At 53.4% G+C, this 24392-nt stretch overlaps 1 protein-coding gene across 1 annotated transcript; it reads left to right on the top strand.

The window, feature by feature from the left end:
* Nucleotides 1-738: 738 nt before the first annotated feature.
* On the top strand, nucleotides 739-22374 carry PADI6 (peptidyl arginine deiminase 6). Its single transcript, XM_006914308.2, has 16 exons — nucleotides 739-848; nucleotides 1621-1804; nucleotides 3819-3891; nucleotides 6207-6274; nucleotides 6754-6868; nucleotides 7838-7963; nucleotides 11556-11734; nucleotides 11984-12087; nucleotides 15378-15489; nucleotides 16775-16882; nucleotides 17085-17239; nucleotides 17755-17911; nucleotides 18014-18137; nucleotides 19130-19200; nucleotides 20400-20561; nucleotides 21740-22374. Exons 1-16 carry the CDS (start codon nucleotides 757-759, stop codon nucleotides 21983-21985), a joined length of 2076 nt encoding a protein of 691 aa, XP_006914370.1. The 5' UTR covers nucleotides 739-756; the 3' UTR covers nucleotides 21986-22374.
* Nucleotides 22375-24392: the final 2018 nt, after the last annotated feature.

The raw sequence follows: 24392 nt of genomic DNA, 5'->3' as shown, positions 1-24392 counted from the left end.
TGAAAAGGACTTGGCAAAATTAATCAGGCAGGAGGTGCTCCACATGTGTATGCTCTCACCACCCACACCTGCCCGCCTATCTGCTCTCACAGCTGGCCAGAGATGAGCTGGAGGCAAGGGATCGTTAGATTGGGGAGAGGCTGGTGACACAGAGGTGGACAAGCTGCTCCTCTTCACCTGGGGATGGAACCCAGGTTTCTGGACCACGCTACAGACCTGCCAGGCCCAGGAGCTACAACTTTAACGAGCTCCCGTGATCATTTTTGCAACCACCAGAGCGTGGAGATCCCATGGCTCGGTAGTTTACAGGGCTTGCCTTGTCAATTTCCTTGAACCATCCCCACCCCTACAACTGAGGTTCCAGAGCCTGATGCTGCTGCCACTGGCTGCCACCCAGACACTTGCTCCTGACAGCTTCCAAATGAGTCAGTTCTCCAGTGCTGTGGCCAGCTTGCTAGTTCTAGAGCCCCTCTTTCTCCCAGCTGAAGGGCAGAGACCTAAGCAGACAGCCTCGGATGGGCCTTGTGTCTGCAGATACTGGCTGCCTAATAAATGAGTGATGAAGCGGTTCTGACCCCACCTGCTCCTCTGCAGCCTTGATGGAGAAAGTCACTCCTGGGCAGCTGCTGAAGCCTCCTTAACAAGGGGGTGGGCTGGAGAGGCCCTGAGCCCATAAAAGGAGAGGACAGCAGGGAGCTCCAGGGTCACCTGAGGCTGCCGTGCTGGGTGAGGGTGGTCAGCTTGGTGGGCAGTGCTATGGCCTTCCAGGGCATCATCCACCTGTCCCTGGACAGCCCTGAACATGTCATTTGTGTACTGGGCACAGAAATCTGCTTGGATCTCAGTAGGTGAGCAGCGTAGGGCACTGCCAGGGCTGGCTAGGGGCAGGGGGAAGCAGGTCCGAGTAGGGAGATTGGCGCCTGGCTCCCCTCCTGGGGCCGCCCCTGGTTTGTGTAGGGGTCTGGGGTTCCCTCCCTTCTCTGCATCTTACCTCGTCATCCTGCCTTAGCTCTAGGAGCCTCATCTGGGTGTCTGAGGGCCTTCTAGTCCTGATGCTGCAGGATTCAGATCTAAATCCTGCCTCTGCCCCTTACAGGCTGTGGGGCCTCAGAAACAAGTGCCCTGCCCTCTCTTGGTCCTCTTACCAGTGAAATGGGGGTGAGGCTGGGTCTCAAGGGAGACCCCCCTGTATGTTGGAGACTCAGCGGGGAGGCGCTGCACTCACAAGAGACCAGGTCTTCCCTAGGGTCACAGGACAGACCTCGTGGTCCTGGGCCGTGTTTTTTCCCCTACAGCGATCCCTCGTGGCTTTTCCTCATGGGGAGTTGAGAGTTTATAAATAAGGCATAACTTTGGTGATTTCTAGAGCATTAGTGGGAAGGTAAGGCTAGAGCTCATTGGAGGGAGGATAAGGGGGGTGTGGGGGGTCCTCGGAGTGGGGGATGGTAGGAGTAAAGCTGAAGTCGTGTTAGGACCCCAAAACGGCCCTGACCTTAAACCAGGGTGCCTCAACACCTTGAGGAGAGAATGGAGAGCCACCCCCACCATGCCAGCTGCACCCTAGGCTGAGAAGATAAGTCTCTCACGCCCTTATCTCTGTCTCCGTGTTGGGCAAACCAGGTGTGCCCCGCACAAGTGCGAGTCCTTCACCGTCAGTGGCTCTCCGGGGGTCTTGGTTGATATCCGCAATGCAGTCCCGGTGACGACCAGCGAGGACCCTGCCACGACCCGGTGGTCCCTGTCCGATCCCATGGATGTGCTGGTCAAGATGACGTCCCCCAGCCCTGCCACCGACGGGGACAAGGTAGGCCCGGAGTGGGAGGCGCTAACTCAGCTCGTGGGCTCTGAGTCTATGAAATTCGGTGCCAAGTGTTTCGCACGTCTGAGACTTTCTAATGGTTGCAACCAACCCGTGGGGTGGGCGGCACTCCATGTCCCCATTTTAGATGAAGACACCGAGGCACTGAGAGAAAGTGCCCTGTCCAGGCCAGTAATCGGCATGCAAGCTCAAGCATGTCCACCTCCTCTGACCGTCACGCTGGGCTGGCTTCCAAAGCAGCTGCTTTTAAAGTCAGGCTTTTAAAAGGTTTTGGCAGAACTCAAATGGGCTTTTTGGCTCAGGCTGGTCTTCTGCCTGTGGCAATCCTCATGAAACTTAAGAGCTAATGTGTATTAAATACGTGCTATGTTCTGGTACTTTGTCACATTTCAAGAGGTTGGCTTTGCCCTGTTTTACATGAGGCGCAGTGTGACCTAAGCGTAACTAGAGTGGATTTAAGCCTAAGTCTGTGCCCTTTCTCCTGGGTAAGCCGCCTTCCTAATGGGGCATCTGTGGCAGGCGGGGGTTGACTTCCACCTAGTGGAACAGGCCGTCAGGGCCATCGGAGGTTAAGTGTTCTGTAGTGAAGATCACTCTTGCAGAGTAATTAGAATCACCAGAGACTCTAATACCCAACTCCCACCACACCCACCAATTAGATCAACCTGGGTGGGCTAAGGGCATCGGTAGTCCACAGCTCTCCAGGCGACTCCACTGTGACACTGAGGATGAGAACAACCTATGAAGCACGTTCAGGACTAGGGGACCCCTGTCGGCAGACCCTGCCTGAGTGGTCTGCCGTGAGTTGGCAGAGGGTTCAGCTGGGTATTACATACCCATTCTACGCGGTGTGCCCGGGGCAGGCACTTACCTAAGAGGCAGGTAGCACACTTAGATAAGAACTATGCATCTCCCAGGTGAGAATTCAAGCTGTAATGTGTCCCAGCTGAGCCCAGATGACCGGAGAAGCATTCTCTGCCCAGGTCTCAACCTCCGGCACCGTCAGGAGTGGTCTACGTAGATACTTGATCTTGGAGGACAAAAACTTTTGTTTAGGATCAGGTGTTGGTCACGTGCTTGTAAGCACGGTCCTAGCTAGAGTTTGGTTCTCCGCTGAGTGATGAAGGCTTGTGGTCAAGGCCAGTGGCTGAAGGACAAGTCTTTGTCTAAAGTATAAAGGCCCCTCTAGAAGCAGAGGCTGGTTCGGGACACAGGAAAGACAGTTCCAATTCCTGTCTTTCCATACACCCTGGGTGTGTCCCACGACCTTCCGAGCGAGCAGGTTTTCTTATTTTTCCATTAGAGTTGACATTCAATGTCTTATATTAGTTTCAGGTGTACAGCATAATGGTTATTTATATAACACAAGGTGGTCCCCTGAATAATACACACCTGGCGCTATACATAGCCATTACAGTACGGTTGACTGTTTTCTATGCTGTACTTCACATCCCCGTGATTATTTTGTAACTACCAATTTGTACTAATCTCTTCACCTTTTCACCCTGCCCCCAACCCCCTTCCCATCTGGCAATCATGAGTGAACAGTTTACTGGAGGCTCCACTTCTTCACTGCCTACCTCATGGGTAACAGGTGGAATCCCAAGAGGGCAGGTAGAGTGGGCAGGGTGTAGAACATGGTTTCGAGCTTGATCTCCAGAGCCGGGCAGCCTGGATCGTCAATCCTGTGCCACCCCTTTCTGGATGAATGACATAGGGCAAGTCCCTTGATCCCTCTGCCCTTAGGGGTGGAGCCCACCTGGATGGGTTATTGCGAGACCTGAGCGTGGACATGCCTGCAGTGGTCATGGCATGTTAAATGGGTTATTCTGACCTAGTCCTAGTTACAGTCCAGTGGGCCTGTACCACTCACGATGAGACATCAGAAGCTGTAATGTGAGACCAAGGTCAAGAAGCCAGACTCGGGTACATGGCCGAGGTCCTGCTCCTGCCTCTTGTCCTCCAGTGTTCCCATGGGTGCTGGGTACTGTCTCCACAGGTCTCGGTCTCATACTATGAGCCCGACGAGGAGGTCCCCATGGCCACAGCTGAGCTCTACCTCACTGGCATTGGTGAGTGCTGCTCCCATCACTGCATGAGGGGTGGGCTTGGCCGGAAGCCAGAGGAAGGGGCTCTTTCTGTACTGAGATACCTTCCAAGTGTCCTAAGTGGATTCAGTCAACACACTCACTCCGGCCTCAGCTCAGCCACTTCTCCCCCACCCTCACCCACTGCTGACGTAAGTCTCTGAGAACAAGCAATTGGAACTTCCACGTGCTCCCATCTACCCACCTACCTGTGGCTGGTGCTGACATTCCCCTCTGTTACGATGGATGACGTGTCTGGTCCAAAGTTAACTTTATCACGCCGGATCCTTCTCGCTCATTCAAGAACATTCCTTTAGTAATTCTTACTATGTAGGAAGCTGCCATCCCTTCCCCCTTCTCTTCCGGATCTTTCCTATTATGCCTATTAAGGAATAAGCTGTACTGAATTCTCTTAAACCTTTTTCTAAACTCAAACTCCCCACCTCTCTGCTGCTTTGGAGTCATCTCTACATCCTCAATTTTTCCCTTTCTCTTGAATCTCAAACTCCGATGAGACGCCCACCACCAACACTGCCCTTTTCTAGGACCCTAACAACTTCTACTCTAAGTCTGCTGGTCAACTCTATCTCCTTTTACCTTGACCTTTGTCCGTGTTTACGCCAACTGGTTATCCTTCCTCAATGCGTTTCCCTTGAAACACTTCAGGGACCCTGCATTTGGTTCCCCCTACCTAGCTGGCTGTTCCTTCTCAGATCCCTTTGCTGCATCCTTTGTGGCTCACCCCTCAAGTCTGTCAGAGAAGTGCTTCCGGCCTCAGGCAGCCAGTCACGCGGCTCCAAAAAAGTGACGATTCCCAGGACTCTAGCCAGGCATCTCCCATCAACTTGGCTTGGATATTCGCTGACCCAGCACAACTGATAAGTATCCAATGTCTCAGACTTAGCATACCCCAAATTGTACTGATTCTTTACCCCAAACACTTATTTTTAATTATCTTCCTCATCACAGTAAATAGTCTATTCTAGCTGGTCAGGCCACAAATTCTGGCCTCACCCTTATTCTTGACTCATGTCAATGCGTGAATCTTGTCTGTGCGACCTTGAGTTTAGCTGGAATTCAGCTACTTGCCACTTTCAATGCTCTTGGCCTGCTCCGAGCCACTGTCATCTCCTGCCTGTGTCACTGCAAAGGTCCCCTAGTGGGGTTCTCTGCTCCATCCTTGCCCTTCTATAGGTCCAGTCTTGATTCGGTCCCCTGTAAGAGGTTATCAGATGACGTCTCCTCAGATCAAAGCATCCGCTGTTTCTATATCCTTGGATTAAAGCCAGCGTCCCCTTACCCACGCTACCTGAGCCAGCCCATGCTGCCTCTGACCCATGGCCTCGTCTTCCTGCCCCTGTTCATCGTGCTCTAGGCGCTTTGGCTGCTTTGACTCTCGAACTTGCCCCCTTCCTATTTGCTTTTACCCCAGATATTAACACAGATCCTTGGGGGCCTCCTCTGGGTCTCAGTTCACATTTCAACTTGGAAAACTTCTCTGAGCCCCTAAAACTGAAACAACTCCCCTTCATCCACTTCTTAGTCTCCTAAGGCACTTTTACCATCAGACACACGTGCGTTTTACTTATTCACCCTTTCTGCCATGCACACACCTTTACGTCTGAAGAAGATAGGGCCTGACTTGCGTGCCGTTGGACCCCTAGGACCTAGCACAGTACCTGGTTTGCAGCAGGCATCTGGTCCTGAGCATCTGTGCCAGGTGCCAAGTATGCAGCAGCAACCAAGGTTTGTTCCTACGGCCCTTGACGTTCCAGTTGCAAAATAGCATGTCAGATGACAAGAGCTATGAACAAAGTCATACGGTGGTCAGTTATGTTGGGGGAGGAGTGGCTGGGATGTAAAGACAGTAGGAGGGGCCTCTGGTGATACTGGAGTGGAGCCTGGATCCTTAAGCTCTAACGGGGCTTGCAGTTGCCATGTATCAAGCCTTTCCTATGTCTTAGAGTGCCACGAGCTTTCCAGAAGGCTAAGGAGGTGGGCCCTCCCAGGTAGGAACCACCTGGGTGGAGGCCAAGAGGCACAAAATGGCATCATGACCACAGGGAACTTGTTTTATGAATTCCCAAGAGGTTGGGGGAGACATGTGAGCACTTGGGCCTCTCCAGACTTGCTCACAAGAAACAGTCTGCCTCTGAGGAACTTACTTCTGCTGAGATGACAGTGTGCCCAAAGGGCTGGATGGCCCTGGCACCAGCCTTGGGCAGCCCTGGGGGTTAGCTGCAGCTTTGAGGCTCCACCCAGCAGGTCCAGGGAGCTGATATCCTTCCCCCCTGTTGCAGCGGTCTCCCTGGATGTGGACATCTACCGCAGTGGGCACGTCGAGATGGCAAGTGACCAACAGGCTAAGGTGAGGCTGCCGGGGGAAGGGTGCAGGCCTGGGGCCCCCGAGCCAGATCCGGCTCTGTTCCACCTTCATGGCATCTCAGGTCAAACTGCTGCAATACTGCTCAGGGGTTGTGAAGTTAAATTCTAGCTTTTTCAAAAGTATGTCTGGTGACACTACGCTCGTATCCTAGCCTGGTCGTATAGTCAGCTAGAACAGGAGGTCAGCTGTCCCCTTTGGATGGACACGTCTCCTCTATTTGGCCTCAGTCTCTACTTCCCTTGACACAAGGTAGAAAACTCATAACTATCTCTAGATTTTTTTCCCCTTTCTCTTGGCCCACTTACCTGATGTTACCTTCATGTTGCTATAAGGCTCTTGGGTTGGCAAATTCTGACCTAGAGGTCCCTGTCACTCTGGAGAAAAGGCTTGGTTCTGCCCCTTGGTTCTGTCCTTGGGGAGCATCTGGGTTTACCTGACATCTTCCTGCTTTTTCTTTGCAGAAAAACTGGATCTGGGGCCCCGGTGGTTGGGGTGCCATCCTGTTTGTAAACTGTAGCCCTCCTGACATGGTCCAGCTTACAGACAAAAGGACGACGAAGGTGTTCTTTTCAGAGGGTAAGAAAGAACTAGCCACTGACCTGGGACTATGACTACCTTTCCTCCTCGAGCTGTGCCCTGCTCTGGGGCTTTCCTGCCTTACCCCTCAGCAAACATGGGTTCCAGGCTGATGTCGCTTGTCAATGGCTTGAAGTTGGTAAGTGGGAAGAAAGAGGCCACATGGCCCCACGGGAAGAACATGGGATCTAATGTCAGGTAACTTTAATTTCCTGGCTGTGAACTTGAGCATGTTAACATCCCTGGTCTTGTTTCGGCATCTGTAAAGTGGGCATGATACAGTTGGCCTCACGAGGTGGTTGAGAAGATTAAATGAAGACACAAAGGGTACATAAGACTCTCCCTAAAAACCCTCTCAGAGCCTGGGGCAGGAACCCGGACCGTCTCGGGCAAACACAATCTTGGGTCTGGACCTGACTTGTGGTTAGGACCTGGGTTCTAGGTCTTAGCAGTAAAACAAATGTCTTAGTTCACCCCAAGGCTGGAGGGGACCCTTCAACGACCTGACTACACCAGGCCCTGTTCTAGGTGTTTGTGGGGGGCATCTACTTACTACCATGTAGGCTGAATGCTATCTTCTCTCAAAGTGAAGTGGGCCCTGAGGATTGCAAGTCGCCTGTGGCCATGCAGGGAACAAGACATGATGCAGGCCTGGGCAGCTTGGGCCAGAGACAGAGGAGGAGGGAGGGGACCCTTCAACGACCTGACTACACCAGGCCCTGTTCTAGGTGTTTGTGGGGGGCATCTACTTACTACCATGTAGGCTGAATGCTATCCTCTCTCAAAGTGAAGCGGGCCCTGAGGATTGCAAGTCGCCTGTGGCCATGCAGGGAACAAGACATGATGCAGGCCTGGGCAGCTTGGGCCAGAGACGGAGGAAGAGGGTCCTCAGGCTCCGATACACAAGCCCCCCACCCCTGGAGTGCTGGCCTCCAGAAGCCCTGAACTTCTGCCTTGTATCTTGCTCAGAAATAAAGAATCTGTCCCAGATGATGCTGAATGTTCAGGGGCCCGCCTGCATTTTAAAGAACCACCGACTGGTTCTCCACACCTCGGAGGAAGAATCGGAGAAGGCGAGAGTCTACCGGCCCCAAGGTGAGTGTTGTACCAGCTCCAGCTTTGTCTAGTCTCACTTCCAGGATGAGTTGTGGCCACACCCCCCACGCTGCAGGGTAGCCTTCAGAATCCCACTGGGACCTAGAGGTGCAGTCAAGGTCTGCTGTGGCCAGACTTATATTCCTAGGATTGTCTGACTGGCACCTTCACCTAAGGCTGTCTACACACGTGGGTGAGTTGTACCTCTAGGCCACTTTCTCCAACACAGGTGTCGATAGTGCCTAATCCTGCACAATTTTCACATCTGGAAGAAGAGAAACGCAAGATAACTAAAATAATGATTGCCTTATACAGATTAGATAACCTCCTTTCCCAGTTACTTCTGCTAGAAGAATCCATCTTCACTTCTTAACCAGGATCCCACCATATTAAGTTTCCAGAATTCAGAGAAGCCAAGAAACCAGTAGCAGGTATGCTAGCACGTCCACCTCAGGCACCACAGCACACACCGCCACTTTCAGCCTTTATCAGTCTGGCAGGCAGGTGGCATGTCCCTATTCTAGAAAGGTCTAAGGGCTGTTGGTTTAGAAAGTGGGCACGCTGGACGCTAGCACCATACGCTTGAACAAACAAGTCTTTGGACTTCCCTAATCAGGTTTAGAATTCAGCGCCTCTGAATTCCTGAAATTGAAATTTAGTTCTTGGCTTCTGGAGGCCTATGCTAGTGTGCTAGCTCGTTAAAGCCACGTTTAGCTTTAGCTGGGCAATTGGTGAACCCTGTGGTTTATCATAACAGACCACCTCTGTCTCCCGCATGGAGGGCATACCTCAGAGGGTCTCAGCTCAGCATCTCCCATTCCATCTCTTCTGCAGACCATGGGTCAGAGCCGAACTTGGAAGTGACCCGGGACTAGCCAGAAGAGGCAGCCCAGGTTGTATGCGGCCCTTCTACTTGCGAGCTCAGAATGAGCCTTAGAAACCTATGGGTCAAAGCCCTGTTCAGGCCGCGAAGGCTGCTCTGTCCCCTTGAGGCGATTCTGAGGCAGGCTGGGCTGTACCGGGCTGGGCAGTCCTTGGAGCCTGCGCAGGAGGCCAGCGAGTCTCACAGCCTGCTAAAGATGCCCTACTTAATCACGTGTATGTCAAACTACCCACCTGTTTTTTTTTGTTGTTGTTGTTTTTACTTAAAATTACTCAAATCTAGGTCAGGGATACACAGCCCACTGTGTTTTAATAAGTCGTCCAAGTGATTCTGAAAAGCATGTTCTCAGCCTCCTTTGCTATATCTTAGAAATGGGAAGCTAGAGAGGGAGCCTTCACGAAGGTGGTGATCAACCGTGGCGGATGCTGTCGAGAGACTAATGAGATCCGTGGTAAAGCTTAGTTTCCAAAATAAGGCATTAGTGAGTTTGATAACAGTGAGGATAAACGCCAGACTGAAGATGGGCGGGCACGGTGAATACAGACCACGGAAGGGAATTCCCATAAAGAGGAGCACGTAGAGGGTGATAGCTGGGGGTCACTCTGTGGGGGTGGGGGTGTGGAGGAGGCTAGTATCTGAAGACGGTAGCACACAGCATAGGTGGCTGCAGATGGGGCTGTCCCAGTGGAAGGGGACAGGATCTAGGAGAAAATCGTAGGAATGAGAGCACCATACTCGGAGAATATGGGAAGTAGGAGGTGCGAACAAGTGTTTCTGGACAGTGCTGAGGGCCGGCTCTGAGGTTTGCTCATATCTTCAGTGAGGTCCTTCAATGAGGTGGTTTCTCCAGCTGCTCAGATGCCAGAGTCTTACGGGCTTGGTTGGACCAGAGTTGAGGTCTAACGTGTGGGAGCTGACGGGGGGCTGGGGAGTGGGCGTAGTGCTGGATCTTGGAATGTGAGGGGGCTGACAAGGGGAGGGAGGGGAAGGAACTGGCACTGGGAAGATTTGGGGCTCGGGTCGAATCACTGAGATGGGCGTATTGATGAGCTAAAAAGAGGAAGACGTTGTCCAGTCTGTTTCGGAGGTGGTGGCTGGGCCACGAGCATTGAAACTGGCACCACAGACAGTGCAGAACTCCCATCCATTGACATAAGAGGAGTGCGGACTGTACGGATGGCCTTGTCTGTGGTGTAAGTGGCATTGACCACAGTGGTGGTGGAGACAAGCGAGGACTGGAACGATCCATGGAGGGTGACGAGGGTGGTGGTCACGTGCAATGAGGAACGTGGCAGCGGCATTATCTGATATGGTTTTCAAAGGGATTAGGATTCTTGAGGAATGAAGAAGTGGTCTAGAGAAGGACAGGACACCTGCCCTACCTCTAGGCCCAGTGGTACCTGGAAGGTAGATAAAGAGAACACAGCTCAAGTTAGTGTTTGCTCTGTGTCCTGGGCCTAGCCGGAACCTCTGCTGTGCCTCTGTGTTGGGGACCTGCGGGGGTCCTGGTAGAAGACTTTACTAGTCGGACCCCTCAAGGCCTGGCTTAGGGCCAGCAGAGAAGCCTCCAAGTAGACTAGAAGCAGGAGTCCCCAGGAGTGTTCTCAGCTGGCCCAGCCCATACAGCCAGCAGCAGCAGAGGTGAGGGGACTGAGGCCAAGCCCACAGCCAGCACTCCCAGTGACTATAAGGAGGCTTTTCCTGTAGAAATGCTCGTAGCTAGAATCCGTCTGAAGGTTATGGCCCCAACTCAGGCCATCACTGTGCTGAAAACTAGGCCAGTGAACCAGTGCTGTGCCTGTGCCCTGGGGATGGCCATGGCCACAGCAGCCATCTGCTGGCATGCTGGGGGAGCTGGGAGACCAAGGCAGTTGACACCTGCTACGCACGAGGTCTGAGGAGGATGTGGTGCCCAGATCTTTCAGGGCTTCGGTGGCCAAGGTAGCCCTAGATTGGGATTTTCTAAAATCAGAATCCATCTACAGGCTTTGAGCCAGAGAAGCCACCATCAGAACTGTGGCTGCCACACAGGGAAGGGATCAGAAGGATGGGGACTATGGCAGGAAGGCCAAGTAGGGAGAAATGGTCCAGGTGAGGGAGCCCAGTGGCCCTGAGACAGGCTCATCTCTGGAGATGGAGAAAGGACAGATTTGGGATCGAATTAACTGGGGACAACCACAGCGTGTGGTCACCTTGCTTCTCTCTTTTTCCGTGCATGGCATTCTATGATCTAAAAAAGCAGAAGGAAATGGGCTTAGCCCATGATAGGAACTTCTCTCATTCAGAAACCCTCAATGGAGCCTGATCCATCCAGTAGACAGTTCTCTCTGACACTTCCTGGTGCTTAGTTCATGTTGGACTTTTCAGGTGAGGCCACCAAGCCCACCTTTGCACACTTTAAGACTTTATATAATACTCCCCGCCAAAGTTAATCAATACATAGAATGACCCACTGTGAGTCTTGAACCCCAGACTGAACTCGAAGGCAGGCATTTTTATCCGGGTCCCCACTCCCGGCATGCAATAGGCCTTCGAAATGTGTGGGTGAGCAAGCGGCTCTTGTCCCTAAACACTAGAAATGTAAAGACAGAGAAGTGAGCTGGGCTCCTGTCCGAGAGCTTCCAGCCTGGCTTCTGACGTGAGGAGGGAACCGGTACCCTGGGCCATCGGGTGTGGTGGCAGCTGGTCTGTTCCTCCTCTCCTTCCCAGAAGGTGGCTCCAGCCCCTTCGAGTTGGTGCTGGGGCCAGGCCAGCACACCTACACCTTTGCTCCGCTCGAGAGCCACTTGAAGGAGACCTTCTACGTCGAAGCCATAGAGTTCCCGTCTGCCGACTTCTCCGGCCTGATTTCCTACTCTGTCTCCCTGGTGGAAGAATCTCAAGACCCAGTGAGTCCCCGAGGACACACACTGCCCTGGGGAAGGGACATCTCCATCAGCTGGGAGGAGAGGGGAGGACGAGGCTTGGCGGGTAGAGCTAGGGTTTCACTCCACCTCTGGGGGAAAGAGCTGCAGAGGACAGTCCAGCCTCAAGGTGGGCTGGGCTGAGCATCTGGAGACCTCGATGGGGGACGGGGGAGAGAGTGGATGTGGAACCAGGTCACCGATGGGACCCTGGGATCGTCTCTTCTATTGCAGTCAATCCCAGAGACCCTGGTACACAAGGATACAGTGGTGTTCCGGGTGGCTCCTTGCATCTTTACCCCCAGCACCCAGATGCCTCTGGAGGTCTACCTGTGCAAGTGAGAATCCCTCAGGCTGCCTGTGCCAGGCCGCTTCCCTACCTACTACCCCCTTCTGTCCGGGCAGCCAAGTAAAGGAGACTAGACTTCTGACCAGGGATGTTAAATCCTTCCACTTGAGCTGCCTGGTCCCTAAGACGGTCAACAATACGAGTTTGAACATTTACAATGTGAGGGAGGGAGCAGTGAGTGCGAAGTTCCTCCCCTAGTCTTATGGGGAGACCGACAAGTAGGTGTCATGACCTCAGGTAGTATCAGGTGCCATAAAGCAAGGTGGAAAAAAGTCTGTTCTAGAGACAGAAAGAAAGACTGCAGAGCTGGAAGGAAGCAGGTGAGAGGCAGGGAGGACAAAGGAGACGAGGATGTGGCCAAGGACAGGAGGGGGGCCTCGTGGGCCCTGTGGCTCAGGGCATAGCCTCTGGGACTGTAGCAGATCCTAGATGCAGTGGTTTAAAGTTAACTTTCTCTCACTTAGATGCCCGCAGGAAGGAGGGTGGCACTGTCTTCCCCCTGTCAATTAGGGACCCTGGTTCCTTTCAGTCTCGTGATGATGCTTTCCCCTGGGGAGGCAGCCTTATCTTTATGATGGAAGCTGGGCACAGGCACTTCTGAATCCTGGCCCGTGGGAAAAAGGAAGCATCAATGTCCGGGAAAAACTGCCCACGTGTCACTGCTGGAGTCTGGGAATTTCCTGAAAAGCTCTGCTCACATGCCAACGGCCTGAAGAGGCGCACGGGGTCACACCCAACTGCAGGGAGGTCAGGAACCGTCTCTCTCTGGGTCACCGTGTACCCAGGGAGAAGGGCAGAAAGGGCCCTGGCAGGTAAAACCCATGGAAAGCCACACCAAGGGTCCTGTCTGCCCAATCGCTCCAGCCAAGCAGAAAACCATGAGTACAAACAGGCAGGAGGCCAGCCCAGCTGTTACAAGTCAGACGTGGCGGCGGCTCAGGCCAGGGTGGGAACACAGTGGTTAGATCCAGGATAGCTTTGAATCCTTTACCTCCCCCCACATAAGCTGATGTATGGGGTGCAAAGAAACAAGAGTGTCCCCTAGGTTTGGGGTCCGCAACAAGGTGAGTGGGGGTGCCACTGCCTGAGGTAGGATAGAATTGGTGCTTTGGTTCTGGAGACTTAAAGCTGGAGGCACTCGGTGAGCTTCGAAGTGGAGCTCGAGGGAACGTTTGGAGGCTTGAGGCAAGTCCGGGTGCCCCTGGCATTGGAGGGTGTTCAGAGCCACGGGCCTAGCTGAGCTCATCGGAGCGGTGAGTGTACACGGGGAAGAAGCCCGAGCAGGGAGATCTGGAGTCACCTAAACGCGTGGCTCGAGACAGTCTAGCAAAGAAGCTGGAGAAGGAAGAGGGAGTTTGGATAAAAATCAGAAGAGTGAAGAGGGTGATGCCAGGAAAGGGGCCAACTGTATGCAACCCCAGAGGAGGAGGATGAGGGGCCCCCTGGGCTGGGCAAGACGGAGGCCGCTGCGCAGACAAATCCCGAATGGTGGGTGGGAAAGCACGATGGAAGAGCACAAAGGGAGTACTTTGCAGAACTGCAGAGAAACGGTCTCAAGGGGAGAGGCTAGGAGGGGATATGGGGCTCAGGGAAGGCTGTTCTTATTTAAGGTAGGAAGCAGGGAATAAAGCTAATGACTGATCTAGCAGAGAAGGAAAATCTGATAGAGAAAAGGCAAGCTTGAGAACCAAGATGGTAGGTTATATGTCAAATTGGCCTAATAGGTACAAGGACAGCTCTGTCCCCAGGAGGGACAGTGGAGAGAATTGGCTCGGAAATCGTTAGGATGGCTGTCCAGGGCTAAGGACCTGTTCAGGGTGGCTGTTTCGACCAGTCACCATGGGCTTTTCTTTGATGACTTTTGGTGATTTTAATTCTAGGGAATAAATGTGGAACTGGGTCTAACTAGGGTCGGGGGTTTTCCAAGCAAATAGATCCAGGTAGATGATGGATGAGGGTGTAATTATGATGATGCATCATAGACACAGGTGGAGAAGCAGGGTGATGGGAATGAGAGCAGTCAAGGGCCAGAGGACCCGACGAGGTCAAACTGCTGGCCCAGGGACTAGATGGGGCAAGCAGGAGAAGGAGGGGGTCGGACCGCATATTAGAAGGTCTCGGAAGCGGTGTGATGCAGAGAGAGGGGGCTGCGCTGGGGTAGGAAAAAAGACCTGTCAAGTCAAGGATCTAAAGAGGCCAGGATGGCCTGAAGGCAGCTACAGGTGGCAAAGAGGACCCACACCCCTTCTCCAGGCCCAGTGGGGTGAAGAAGAAAAATAGTTCTTCTCTGCTGGGGAGCAGGGTCTTCAGAGGAACGCCAGGTTTCAGAACGAGAAGGTAAAAGGGAAGAGCTTGAGGGATTTTGCTGATGTCCAGACACCAGATCTTTCTCCTTTGTCCTTTGTATCTGAAGTCCGTTCATTCACAGGAGGCATCTCCTGAACTCATGCTAGGAGCCCCCATAGGGGTGCTGTTCAGGTACGGCTTGACCCAGCTTAGCCACAGAAGACCCGGGACACATCCGTTCTAGACCTCGTCAGGCTAGTCAGTCCCTGTCGCCCTGTCTGTGTAGATCTGAGAAATGGATTCTTTGAAATAGTAGCATAAAATAGCAATGCGAATCATATACCTGGAACCAGATTAGATTCCCAGTTGTGACACTTCCCAATAGAATGACCTTGCTAGCATTCAGCTTGTGAGGATCTATTTATAAAATGGGTCTTTTTAAAAGGCTGCAAACATCATGTTTATCTCCAACAAGGAACAGATGTCCACTGTAGACCAGTGTAACAGTGCTAACATCCCAAGGTTCTGTGCATGATGACATCCCAGGGTTCCAGACCCAACCCCTGCCACCTACGCAAATACATGGCCATCTCAAGGGGACACTTAGCTTCTTGGCTTCTCAGGGGAAAAAATACAGCCCCTCGGGGAGAGTAGAGTCAGCCCTCGGGGTAGACCAAGGTGGGAGAGCCTGGGGCGGCTCCCCAACTGCCTGGGGCAGGGGGTAGAAGGCATATGTGGAGTGTGACTGCAGGGTCCTAGGCCACCAGAGTGGGGACCGATACTAACAATTCTTGACCTGGCTCTGTTATGAGCTAAGCTGAGTGATGCTGGGCAAGACGTTTTCTGAGCTATCAGCTTGTGCTCCATGACGGAGGGGGAAAAGCCACTCTGCTCACCTTGTGGGCGGGGGCATAATTACTCCTGACCAGCGAGATCGTGACCAATGGGGGAGCCTCGAAGGCCTTCGCAGAGCTGGCTTGTCTCCCGTGACAGGGAGCTGCAGGTCCAGGGTTTTGTGAGTGCGGTAACGGAACTCGGCGAGAAGAGTGACAGCCAGGTAGCTTCTGTCTACGAGGACCCCAACCGCCTGGGCAGGTGGCTCCAGGTAACGCTCCACCAGGGGAGACCTGCCTGTGGGGAAGGGGACAGGGGAGACTCCGCTTCCCAGAAAAGCTAAGCCTAAGTAGAGGCGTCTTTGTTTTGATGACTTTAGTGGAGGCTCAGATGAAACAACTTACCTAAGTCATAGCCACCAAGGAATAGAGCTTAGAGTCCAACTTCCTCCCATTTCAGAATGGTTCAAGATCGTAGAACACCTAACCTTAACTCTTAAGCATCCGAAGCGTCCGGTGCCTTCAGGTTTAGGCTGTCAGAGCCAGGGCACCGCTCCACTCCAGCGTCCAGCCTGACCCTGGCAGAGCAGGAAGCCCCCTGGTGCGCTATTCTCCACAAATAGCTGAGTGATTACCACGTGCTGGGCACCATTCTAAGGACGAGAGATAAAAACGAATGGGACTGATCCTGCCCTGCTCTAGCAGTGATGGACAGAGTTCTAGGTGCCGTGAAAGCAAGAAGATGAGATGATGTAGACTTACTAGACCAAAGCAGGTGTTGGGTGGTCAGAAAAATCTTGCAATTCAGGAAATGAGGAGCAAAGGCTGGGGTTGGGGGACGGATTAGAAGCAGGAGCCCTGTAGGCACAGGAACCGCTGACTGAAGATCGTCATGTAGGGTGAGTATGGAGGATTTGAAGACTGGAAGGCTGGTGTGGCCAGATCCAGGAGGTCAGAGGCAGGTCTGGGCTGGACCACAAGGTGGTGGGGTGGGGGGACCTCTTAAGCCAAGGTAAGGAATAGAAACACATCCTTGAAACAACCCTGTGAAGCAAGACGGGGTGACACTGGATGGCATGAATCGGGTACGAATGATCCGATTTAGGTTTGAAAAGACCCCTCCAGCTGAGAAAGAGTAGGTCTCAGTAAGGGGCGAGAATAGGAAAGGAGAAACTGGCCGGAGGGCACGCAGGAACTCAGGTGGCTTCTCTGAACGGAACCACACAGGATTTCACTCAACGTATTTCGGGAATAAAGCCAAGAAGGCTTGTTCATGGATTGGGTGCAGGAGACGAGAGAAGAATCTAAGTGATCCGCATTTTAAACTTGACCAGCAGGGTAACGAACGGGTCAGGGAAAAGCCCCTAAGGATAGGTCATGCCTGAGCTGAGTTTCGAGGGCTGAGCAGGAGTTGGCAGGAAGAAGGGGGTTCTTCTTGCACTCCCTGTCTGGAGGTGGCCTGGGTACAGGGAGTATCGTGGCTGGCAAGCCCGGATGTAGCCTGGAAAGCAGCTGATGGAGAGAAGACTTCAAAACTTCTTTTCCTGTCTCTTCCAGGATGAGATGGCCTTCTGCTACACCCAGGCTCCTCACAAGACCATTTCCTTGGTCCTCGACACCCCTCGGGTCCTCAAGCTCGAAGATTTCCCCATGAAATACTCACTGGTGGGGGGCTCGGTTCGGCCGATCTGAACTGGGTCCAACCTCTCAGGCCTGGTTCCTGCCCAGAAGTGATGGGGCACTAAGGGAGAGGGCCCGGGCGGCCTCTCGGGGAAGAGGGTCTGGGAGTCTGAGAGTCTGGTTTGGGGTATGACTGAGGCTTAAAGCCCACCCCTCTAACACCCCTGCTGGCCGGGTCTCATTCCAGAGCCCGGGGGTTGGCTACGTGATCCAGTGCACCAAGGACCACAGGGTGGCCAGCATAGATTCCATTGGGAACCTGATGGTGTCCCCACCTGTCAAGGTCGAAGGGAAAGAATATCCTCTAGGCAGGATCCTTATTGGCAGCAGCTTTTACCCCAGGTGAGGCCAGAGGCCGGATGATGGTGAGATGTCTTAAAAAAAAAAGAGATCCTGGTAGTTCACCTGGCTCTACCTGACTCCCATGGGACCCCGCTGGTCATTTGCTCTGGACCATTCCTCAAACTCTCAAGGATATTTGAGTCTTCTGATTCACGTCGGAGACTAAAGGAAGGAAAAGTAGACAAATGATTCAATCTTTGGTGATTCCAGGTTTTGAATTGAAGCATGCGGAATTTGGCTAACCTATTGACCCAGCAGGATGTCACTCCCACAAGACGTGTGACCATTAATCTAACTTGTGTCCCAGGGTTCAGTCTTTGTCTGGAATCACTGGGCTCAGTCCTGAGTTGGCCAGAGTGAGGGATTCTTAATAACCACCCCGTCCCCTGGGGACCAGCCCCTTGAGCCCAGTGGGTGGAACAGTCAGGTGCCTGAAGGTAGCCTGACGCTTGGATTGTTGGTGGCCAGCCTGGGCTGTGCCGGCTCAAAGGCTGTTCCTTCCATCTCCCCTTAAGCAAAGAGAGCCGGGACATGAGCAAGGCCCTCCGGGACTTCCTCTACGCCCAGCAAGTCCAGGCCCCCGTAGAACTCTTCTCAGACTGGCTGATGACCGGCCACGTGGACGAGTTCATGTGCTTTGTCCCCACCTGGGACAAGAGTGAGGGCGAAAAGGTCTGTGTGGGGGACTGGAGAGGGTGTCTCCCATCTTCTTTTGGAGATCCTTGGAAGCTTCTGGAGGGGAAGCTGGAGTCTGATGCTAGTTCTGTCTCCCAGGGCTTCCGGCTTCTCCTGGCCAGCCCCAGCTCCTGCTACAAACTCTTCCAGGAGAAACAGAAGGAAGGCTACGGAGACATGCCTCTGTTTGAAGATGTGAGGGAGAGTCAACTCCTTTCTAACAGTAAGGGAACCCTCGTGACAGGATGGCGAGACCCGTCCCTTCGTCCCCAGATGTCCTTTCTAGAGCGGTTTCACTTTGTTCTTCCTGGTAGAAAGGGTCCCAGAGAAGCATGAAAGCATAATGTGTACCATATTAGAACACCTTGTTCTAGGTCAAGGCTATTCTGGTGGTGCTAGGACAACACGGGCAGATGAGCCAGAAGTTCTGGGATGGCTGAGAGGCTGCTAGAATGTACGTGACTCAATTAGCATATGGATGGCTCCTTGCGTGGGGAACACCAGATGCTAACACTAGTGTCTGGAACTATTCAGGGAATGATAAGTCCCTGAGCACTGGGACTTCAGGGGTTTCCGGTTACCCTTAAGGAAAACATAAGTGGACCAGCAGAGATTGTATAGCATTTCTGTTCTAAATGGGAGGGGGTGTTGAGATCTCTAGACCCTCACTGCTCAGTGTGGTCTGAGGGCCAGCAGCTTGTTAGAAATGTAGGATTTCGGCTCTACTCCAGACCTCCTCAGTCAGCCTTCGGGGTGGGCCCTGGGAATCTCACCGTTTTAGAAGCGCTTACAGAAAGTGACATGCACTGAGCATGGACCACATCAGATACTACATGCTACGCTGTTCCCTCAGCTGACTCGGCCATCCCCGTTGTAAATACGAGGCGACTAAAGGAAAGTTGAATAACCTGGTCACAATCACAGGTAGAAAGTAGGCAGGTTGTACAGGTCACAGAATGCAGGTGAGAGGTGAGTGGGGCTGAAGGCATCTGCTAACCTGTCCTAGGCTGCTGCCTCTCTCCTACCAGAGATAGAGCAGCTGGTGGCAGTTAATGTCCCGCCTGGGCTTTCATGGGCCCTGTTCAGTCCCCAGATGTGACCTTTGACCTAGGTGGGTCCCTGGAGACTAGTCAGGCCACCTGCCCTAGTCACTGGCCCAAGAACCTGCCCAGTCGGCCATCCTGGACAATGCTGCCCGCTCTCTCCTTCCTCCAGGGAGGGAGGCCAAGACCATCAATCAACTTCTGGCTGATGAAAACATGAGAAAGCAGAACGACTATGTGGAGGTAGGGGCCAAGGATGTGGGGGACCTTCTCCGGAAAGTGGGGGGTGAGGCACTGACAATCTAAATGAGTTCCTAATTGAGCAACTACTATGCCCAAGCATCATGCAAGATACCTTAACTATAATCCTTGAAACAACCCTGTGAAGTAAAATCCATCTTGTGTCTGAGAGTGGGGCTCGGTAAGGTCACTCACCTGTTGATGAGTTGGGGGACTGGGGTTTGAACCTATGAGGTTCTCAAGTTCATGCTTTACTCACTGTGCTACTCAAGGTGTCTCTGTCTGACCAGAAAAGGGCTGTAGCTCAGCATCCTCCTGGCAGAGGAGCCCCATCTCTGACTTCTCTAAGCTCTTTGTACCAGAGACTTAGAAACAGACCAGAGTCTTCTCAGGGCTCAGGCCCGTCAGCTCGATGTCCAGAATCAGCCAGCATCTCGGCTCTCTGAAACGTGGACCACTGGCTGTGAGAAGCACAAGGGCTGGAGAGGTCGCCTAACCTCTAGTAGGGAAGCCAAGGCCTGGAGGGAAGGGGCGATGACCTGCCCAGGGTCACACATTCAGCACACAACTGCTTTGCCCACGGGGTCCTAACGGCTCCTAGCCAAGGTGCATTCTGTGCCACAGTGCACTGGTGCCCTGACCCCTGCAAAAACGGGGGAGGCCTCCTGGCACCACAGGGTAGGAGCCGGCCAAGTATGGGGTCAAAACAGTACCTCTGAGCCCGGGGGACAGTATTCTGGGTGTGCAGTGGTGGTGAGCCCTGTGTCAGACCAGGGAAGTGCTTGGGCACCTGCATTATTAGCCGGTCTGAGCAGGGAAGGGGTGAGTGGGGACCACAGCTCCTGTCCCTAAGGGAGGAAGCAGAGTGCCTGGGTCTGAGAACTTATCCTTGCCAGTCCCCTGCCCTTGCCCAGGTCCCCCACTCCGGCCAGGAATGAGGGCCAAAGGGGAAACATGCTACAGTAGAATCAGGCCTAGTAGCTGCTCCAGCCATTGACTGGCCATGAGATTCTGGCCTCTTGAGGCCTTTGCTCTGAGTCCCCCCGACTTTCCCCCAGAAAAAGGGACCTGTGCCCACTCTGAAGGCTGGTATGCTACGTAAGGCTCCAGCACACAGCGAGTGATGGAGAGATGGGAGCGACTTCCGGCCATTACCCTTGGTTCCTAATAAACTCGCTCTCCTGGCCCTTCCCACCCCATAGAAGTGCATTAACCTGAACCGTGACGTCCTGAGGAGGGAGCTGGGCCTGGTGGAGAGGGACATCATTGACGTCCCACAGCTCTTCTGCTTGGAGCAGCTGACGAACGTCCCCTCCAGCCAGCAGACCAAGAAACTCTACGCGAGGCCGTATTTCCCCAGCCTGGTGAGGAGCACAGGGGCGGGCTGGATGTCCCCCTGGGTAGGGCTGTTTAGCCAGCTCTGGCTGGTCCCTTGATATACATGGTGCTGGACGAGAAGTGGGGGCATAGCCTGCGAGGAGGTCTGAGAGGAAGTGAGGTGGTGAGAGGACCCCTTGGGGGAACAGTGGGTGGGGCCCAAGATGGGCGTCTTGCCCAGTAGTGACCATGGGCTGGGCCCTGGGCTAATCCTCAACCTCAGGGGTCATCACTACATGGCCCACCTCACAGACAGGGATGCTGTGCTACCGGCAGAGTCGAGAAGGCCAAGGCCTCTGCTGGCTGAGGCCACGGGGAAGCTCCCTGAGATGGCGTCTTCCTGTCCAGGGAGCCCATGACCAGAGCAGTAGCATCTGGGCCACAGAAGTGCTCACAGTTAACACTCTTCCTATGTAGCATAGGTGAGAAATTGGGGTGTGTGCGTGTATATAGGAGACTCCTGCTAGGCCTACACCTGACCTTTCTCACGCAACCGTGACCCACCACGTGGGCCCTAAGAATGAATTGAGACATTTGAGCTCATCAGTTCCTTCAAACACTTGCAGACTTCTTCCCTGAGGCCCAAAGACACAGGCCCTTTCACCAGTGACGCATGGGCACCTTTTAATTTGACAAGACCTGTGTGGCCCTCTGGGCATGAAGCAGGACTCTGTCCTCAGCCCTGGGAATAGGTCAGGGCAGTGGTGGTAGAAGCTCCTTGGAGAAAGAAACACTAGAGTTGAGAAATGAAAAATGGACAGCAGTCAACTGACAAAGCTAGGGATGGAAGGAAGAGCTTTCCAGGAGAGGAAAGCAAGATGATGGCACAAGACTCAAGGCCAGAATGAGAAATACAGTAGAGGAAGGGACCGGGGAAGTTGGCAAAGCCAGACCTTGGCCAGGCGGGATTTCGGTTTTGCCATTAAGAATCACGTGGGGGCCACTGGAGGGTCAAGCAGGAGTTGGACTGGCCAAGGCTGCTTAGTGATGGTTGCAGCACAGGCCTGGAGAAGGTTGCTGGTGTGTGCTTGCCATTCCTGGTCTAGTCCAACCAGAGGCAACTGGGTTTTCCCTTGCATTGAACCTGACAGCATTTCTTAGAGGGATGGGGCACTCTTCCTTGGTTCCAGCCTGCCCAGGCCTTGCCTATCTGTCTCTCCGACAGCTGCGGGTGATTGTGATGGGCAAGAACTTGGGCATCCCCAAGCCTTTTGGGCCCCAGATCAAGGGCACCTGCTGCCTAGAAGAAGAGATCAGCCGGTTGCTGGAGCCCCTGGGCTTCAAGTGCACCTTCATTAATGACTTTGACTGCTACCTGACTGAAATTGGAGACTTCTGCGCCTGTGCCAACATCCGCCGGGTGCCCTTTGCCTTTAAATGGTGGAGGATGGTGCCTCAGACTCAGGCCTAGCACCGCCAGCCCTGCCCCGGCACGAATGGCCTGTTGCCACCCACCACGCAACAGCGTTCTTTGCCCTATTTGGGGGCCTGGAGTCGAGACACCATGCCCCTTCCTTACCCTGTTCCCCCATCCTCAGTACCTAGAGGGGTGGCAAATGCTACCAGCTTGAAACTCTTGAAAAAAGACGGAAATTGTCTACAGCTGAGAGGTGGTTACCAGCTACCCATTAAAGCTCTAGCGGTTGTGAATGCATCTGGGCAGTGGCCACCTCATTTGGTGGAAGGGGTGGCAGCTAAGGACGAAGAGCTGAGCTGCTAGGACAGCCGAGGTCAGGCTGCCTCACGTGTACAGACAGGGGACCTGGCTTGTGCCGAGTTGTTCTCATCTTTTAATGTCTTTGTAGTGCGAAGTGGTTGGAGTCAAAATTATCACCTGAAACAAACTGGGTCTAGACGTTTGAGCAGCATGTGACAGTCCAGAATGGGGTAATGAAGAGGGCTCCCCCTTGGGCCTGCCCAAGGAGGGGTGGTAGGTGCCTCATGAGCAGCCGGCTTCAGCAGGTAGAGGCTCTGGTCCCCTTGGGGTCTGCAGGTATAGCCTCTGAGGGGCAAGGCACAGCTGGGGTAGGCTCGGGTAGACTTGTCAAGCCTGGTATCTAAGAAGAAATGCCCACTGAGACCTAAAACTCCTTATTTCCATGTCTGCGTGTAACTCCCCCGCCCCCAGCGTTAATGGCACAGAGATGCTATTAAACCAAATGATTCTGAGAAGCCCTCATAACCGCTGCTGCCCTCCTCCATCCCCCTTGGCACCAGCGGGAGGCTCCAAGCAGTCAAGGTGCTTGGAATAGGGACAATGCGAGGGGCGGGTCTGACAACACCAAGCAGCCAGCATCTGAGACTCCAGAAAGAGGTCACCAGTGTTTAGATGCTGGTGGCCTGTGCAGTGTAGCTCAGCCTGGGCAGAATGGAAAATGCACGGGGCCTCTAATAAACACAACTGGCTTCTTGGCGCCCCCTGGTGGGAGCTCAGCACACTGCCCATGACAGGCCAGTGCAGACTGAAGGTCACATTTGTGACCATGCGCTATTGACCACAGGGCTCCCTTTCGAAGTTGGGGAAAGGTGGACGACAACAGATGTTTCTGGGCACACAAAGCCTATCGCTGTTCTGGCGCCTTCCACGCCTGACCTCATCCTCAAAGCCTCAGTGTGCTGTGTATAAAAAACTTTGGGGCAAGTGAGGTGCTGACCCTGCCCAGGGGTCACACACTTCAAGGGACAGAGTTGGGATCTCCACTCACCTCCCAACCCCAGTGTGGCTTAAGCCGAGAAGCTGAAAGGACGGATCCCCACCCCTGGGGCTCATCCTGGGACAGCCCCCTTTAGTGGGAGCCTCGGCCTGGGCGGCAGGCAGGATGCACATGAGCAGAGAGCTGGGAAAAACGGAGGTGCTAAGTTCTGCAAAGGAAGCGCAAAAGCCAAAACAGAGTAAACAATGATGTTGTTTATTTAAAATGTTTACTCCAAGAAATATATATATAAAAAAAATAAGACAATTACAGCACTAAACCAGGCACCTTCACCAAATCACAACCTCTTCTTGGATCCCCTTCACCCTACGCCTCTTCTTCCAAATTCTCCTTCCTGAGCTGGAAGGCACAGCAGATGCCCCAAGGGCCCAGTGCACAGCACTCCCAGCTCAGGTGACTCTGCCCCTTTCTCTCAGAGTGCGGGACCACCAACCTCGACTCCTTGTTCTGAAGGGTTTTCCCCATTAGGAAGTTCATTTTAAAACTCTAAGCCAAAAGGAGTGATTGTGGGAGACGAGAGCGCAGTCTTCGCTCGTAAGGTACACCCCAAGGTACACCCCCTTTCCTGCTCCAGTCCCTGGCGAGGGGTTCTAGAAAAGGCTGGCGGTGGGTTTCAGATTAGTCCGTTGGAAGATCGAGGCCCTGCTTCGCCAAGGGCAGCTCCTGCAAAGGCCAGGACCCAGGCGACTGCTCCCTGCACCCTCTTTGTGACTGCACGACCCAAGGGAGGCTGTTTGGGTTCAAGGAGCATATACATACATGCCTAACCCCATTACAGGAAAAAGACTGGACCAGGAAAACTGATGGGCTGCACATATGGAAGCTCGAGTGAGAGATGGTGGTTTTGGGGTGATTTGGACAAATCAGGTTAGTATAGCAGAAGCTCTGAAGTAGCAGAAGCTTCTCCCCTGGACTACTGATTGAACACAGGACACCAGAGATGAGCATGAAGTCAGACTAAACCTTAGAAGGATGCAGGCCGGTCTCCTCACACAGGCCTTGGGACTGGCCAGGATAGACTGTTACATGCCCTGCAAAGGCAGAAGCCACTGTAAGAAGGAACGGGAGAGGAGTAGGGGAAAAAGCAACAACTAGATCATTTTT

This window comes from Pteropus alecto, unplaced genomic scaffold (assembly GCF_000325575.1).
Source record: "Pteropus alecto unplaced genomic scaffold, ASM32557v1 scaffold125, whole genome shotgun sequence".
Taxonomy (NCBI): Eukaryota; Metazoa; Chordata; class Mammalia; order Chiroptera; family Pteropodidae; genus Pteropus; species Pteropus alecto.
This window is presented reverse-complemented; position numbering and strand designations above follow the sequence as displayed.

Bases quoted from the DNA above. Each gene is read 5' to 3' on its own strand.
- PADI6 (XM_006914308.2), top strand. From the start codon at position 757: ATGGCCTTCCAGGGCATCATCCACCTGTCCCTGGACAGCCCTGAACAT. The intron at 849-1,620 runs GTGAGCAGCGTA...TGGGCAAACCAG, and splicing joins ATCTGCTTGGATCTCAGTAG to GTGTGCCCCGCACAAGTGCG. The intron at 19,201-20,399 runs GTAGGGGCCAAG...CCCACCCCATAG, and splicing joins AGCAGAACGACTATGTGGAG to AAGTGCATTAACCTGAACCG.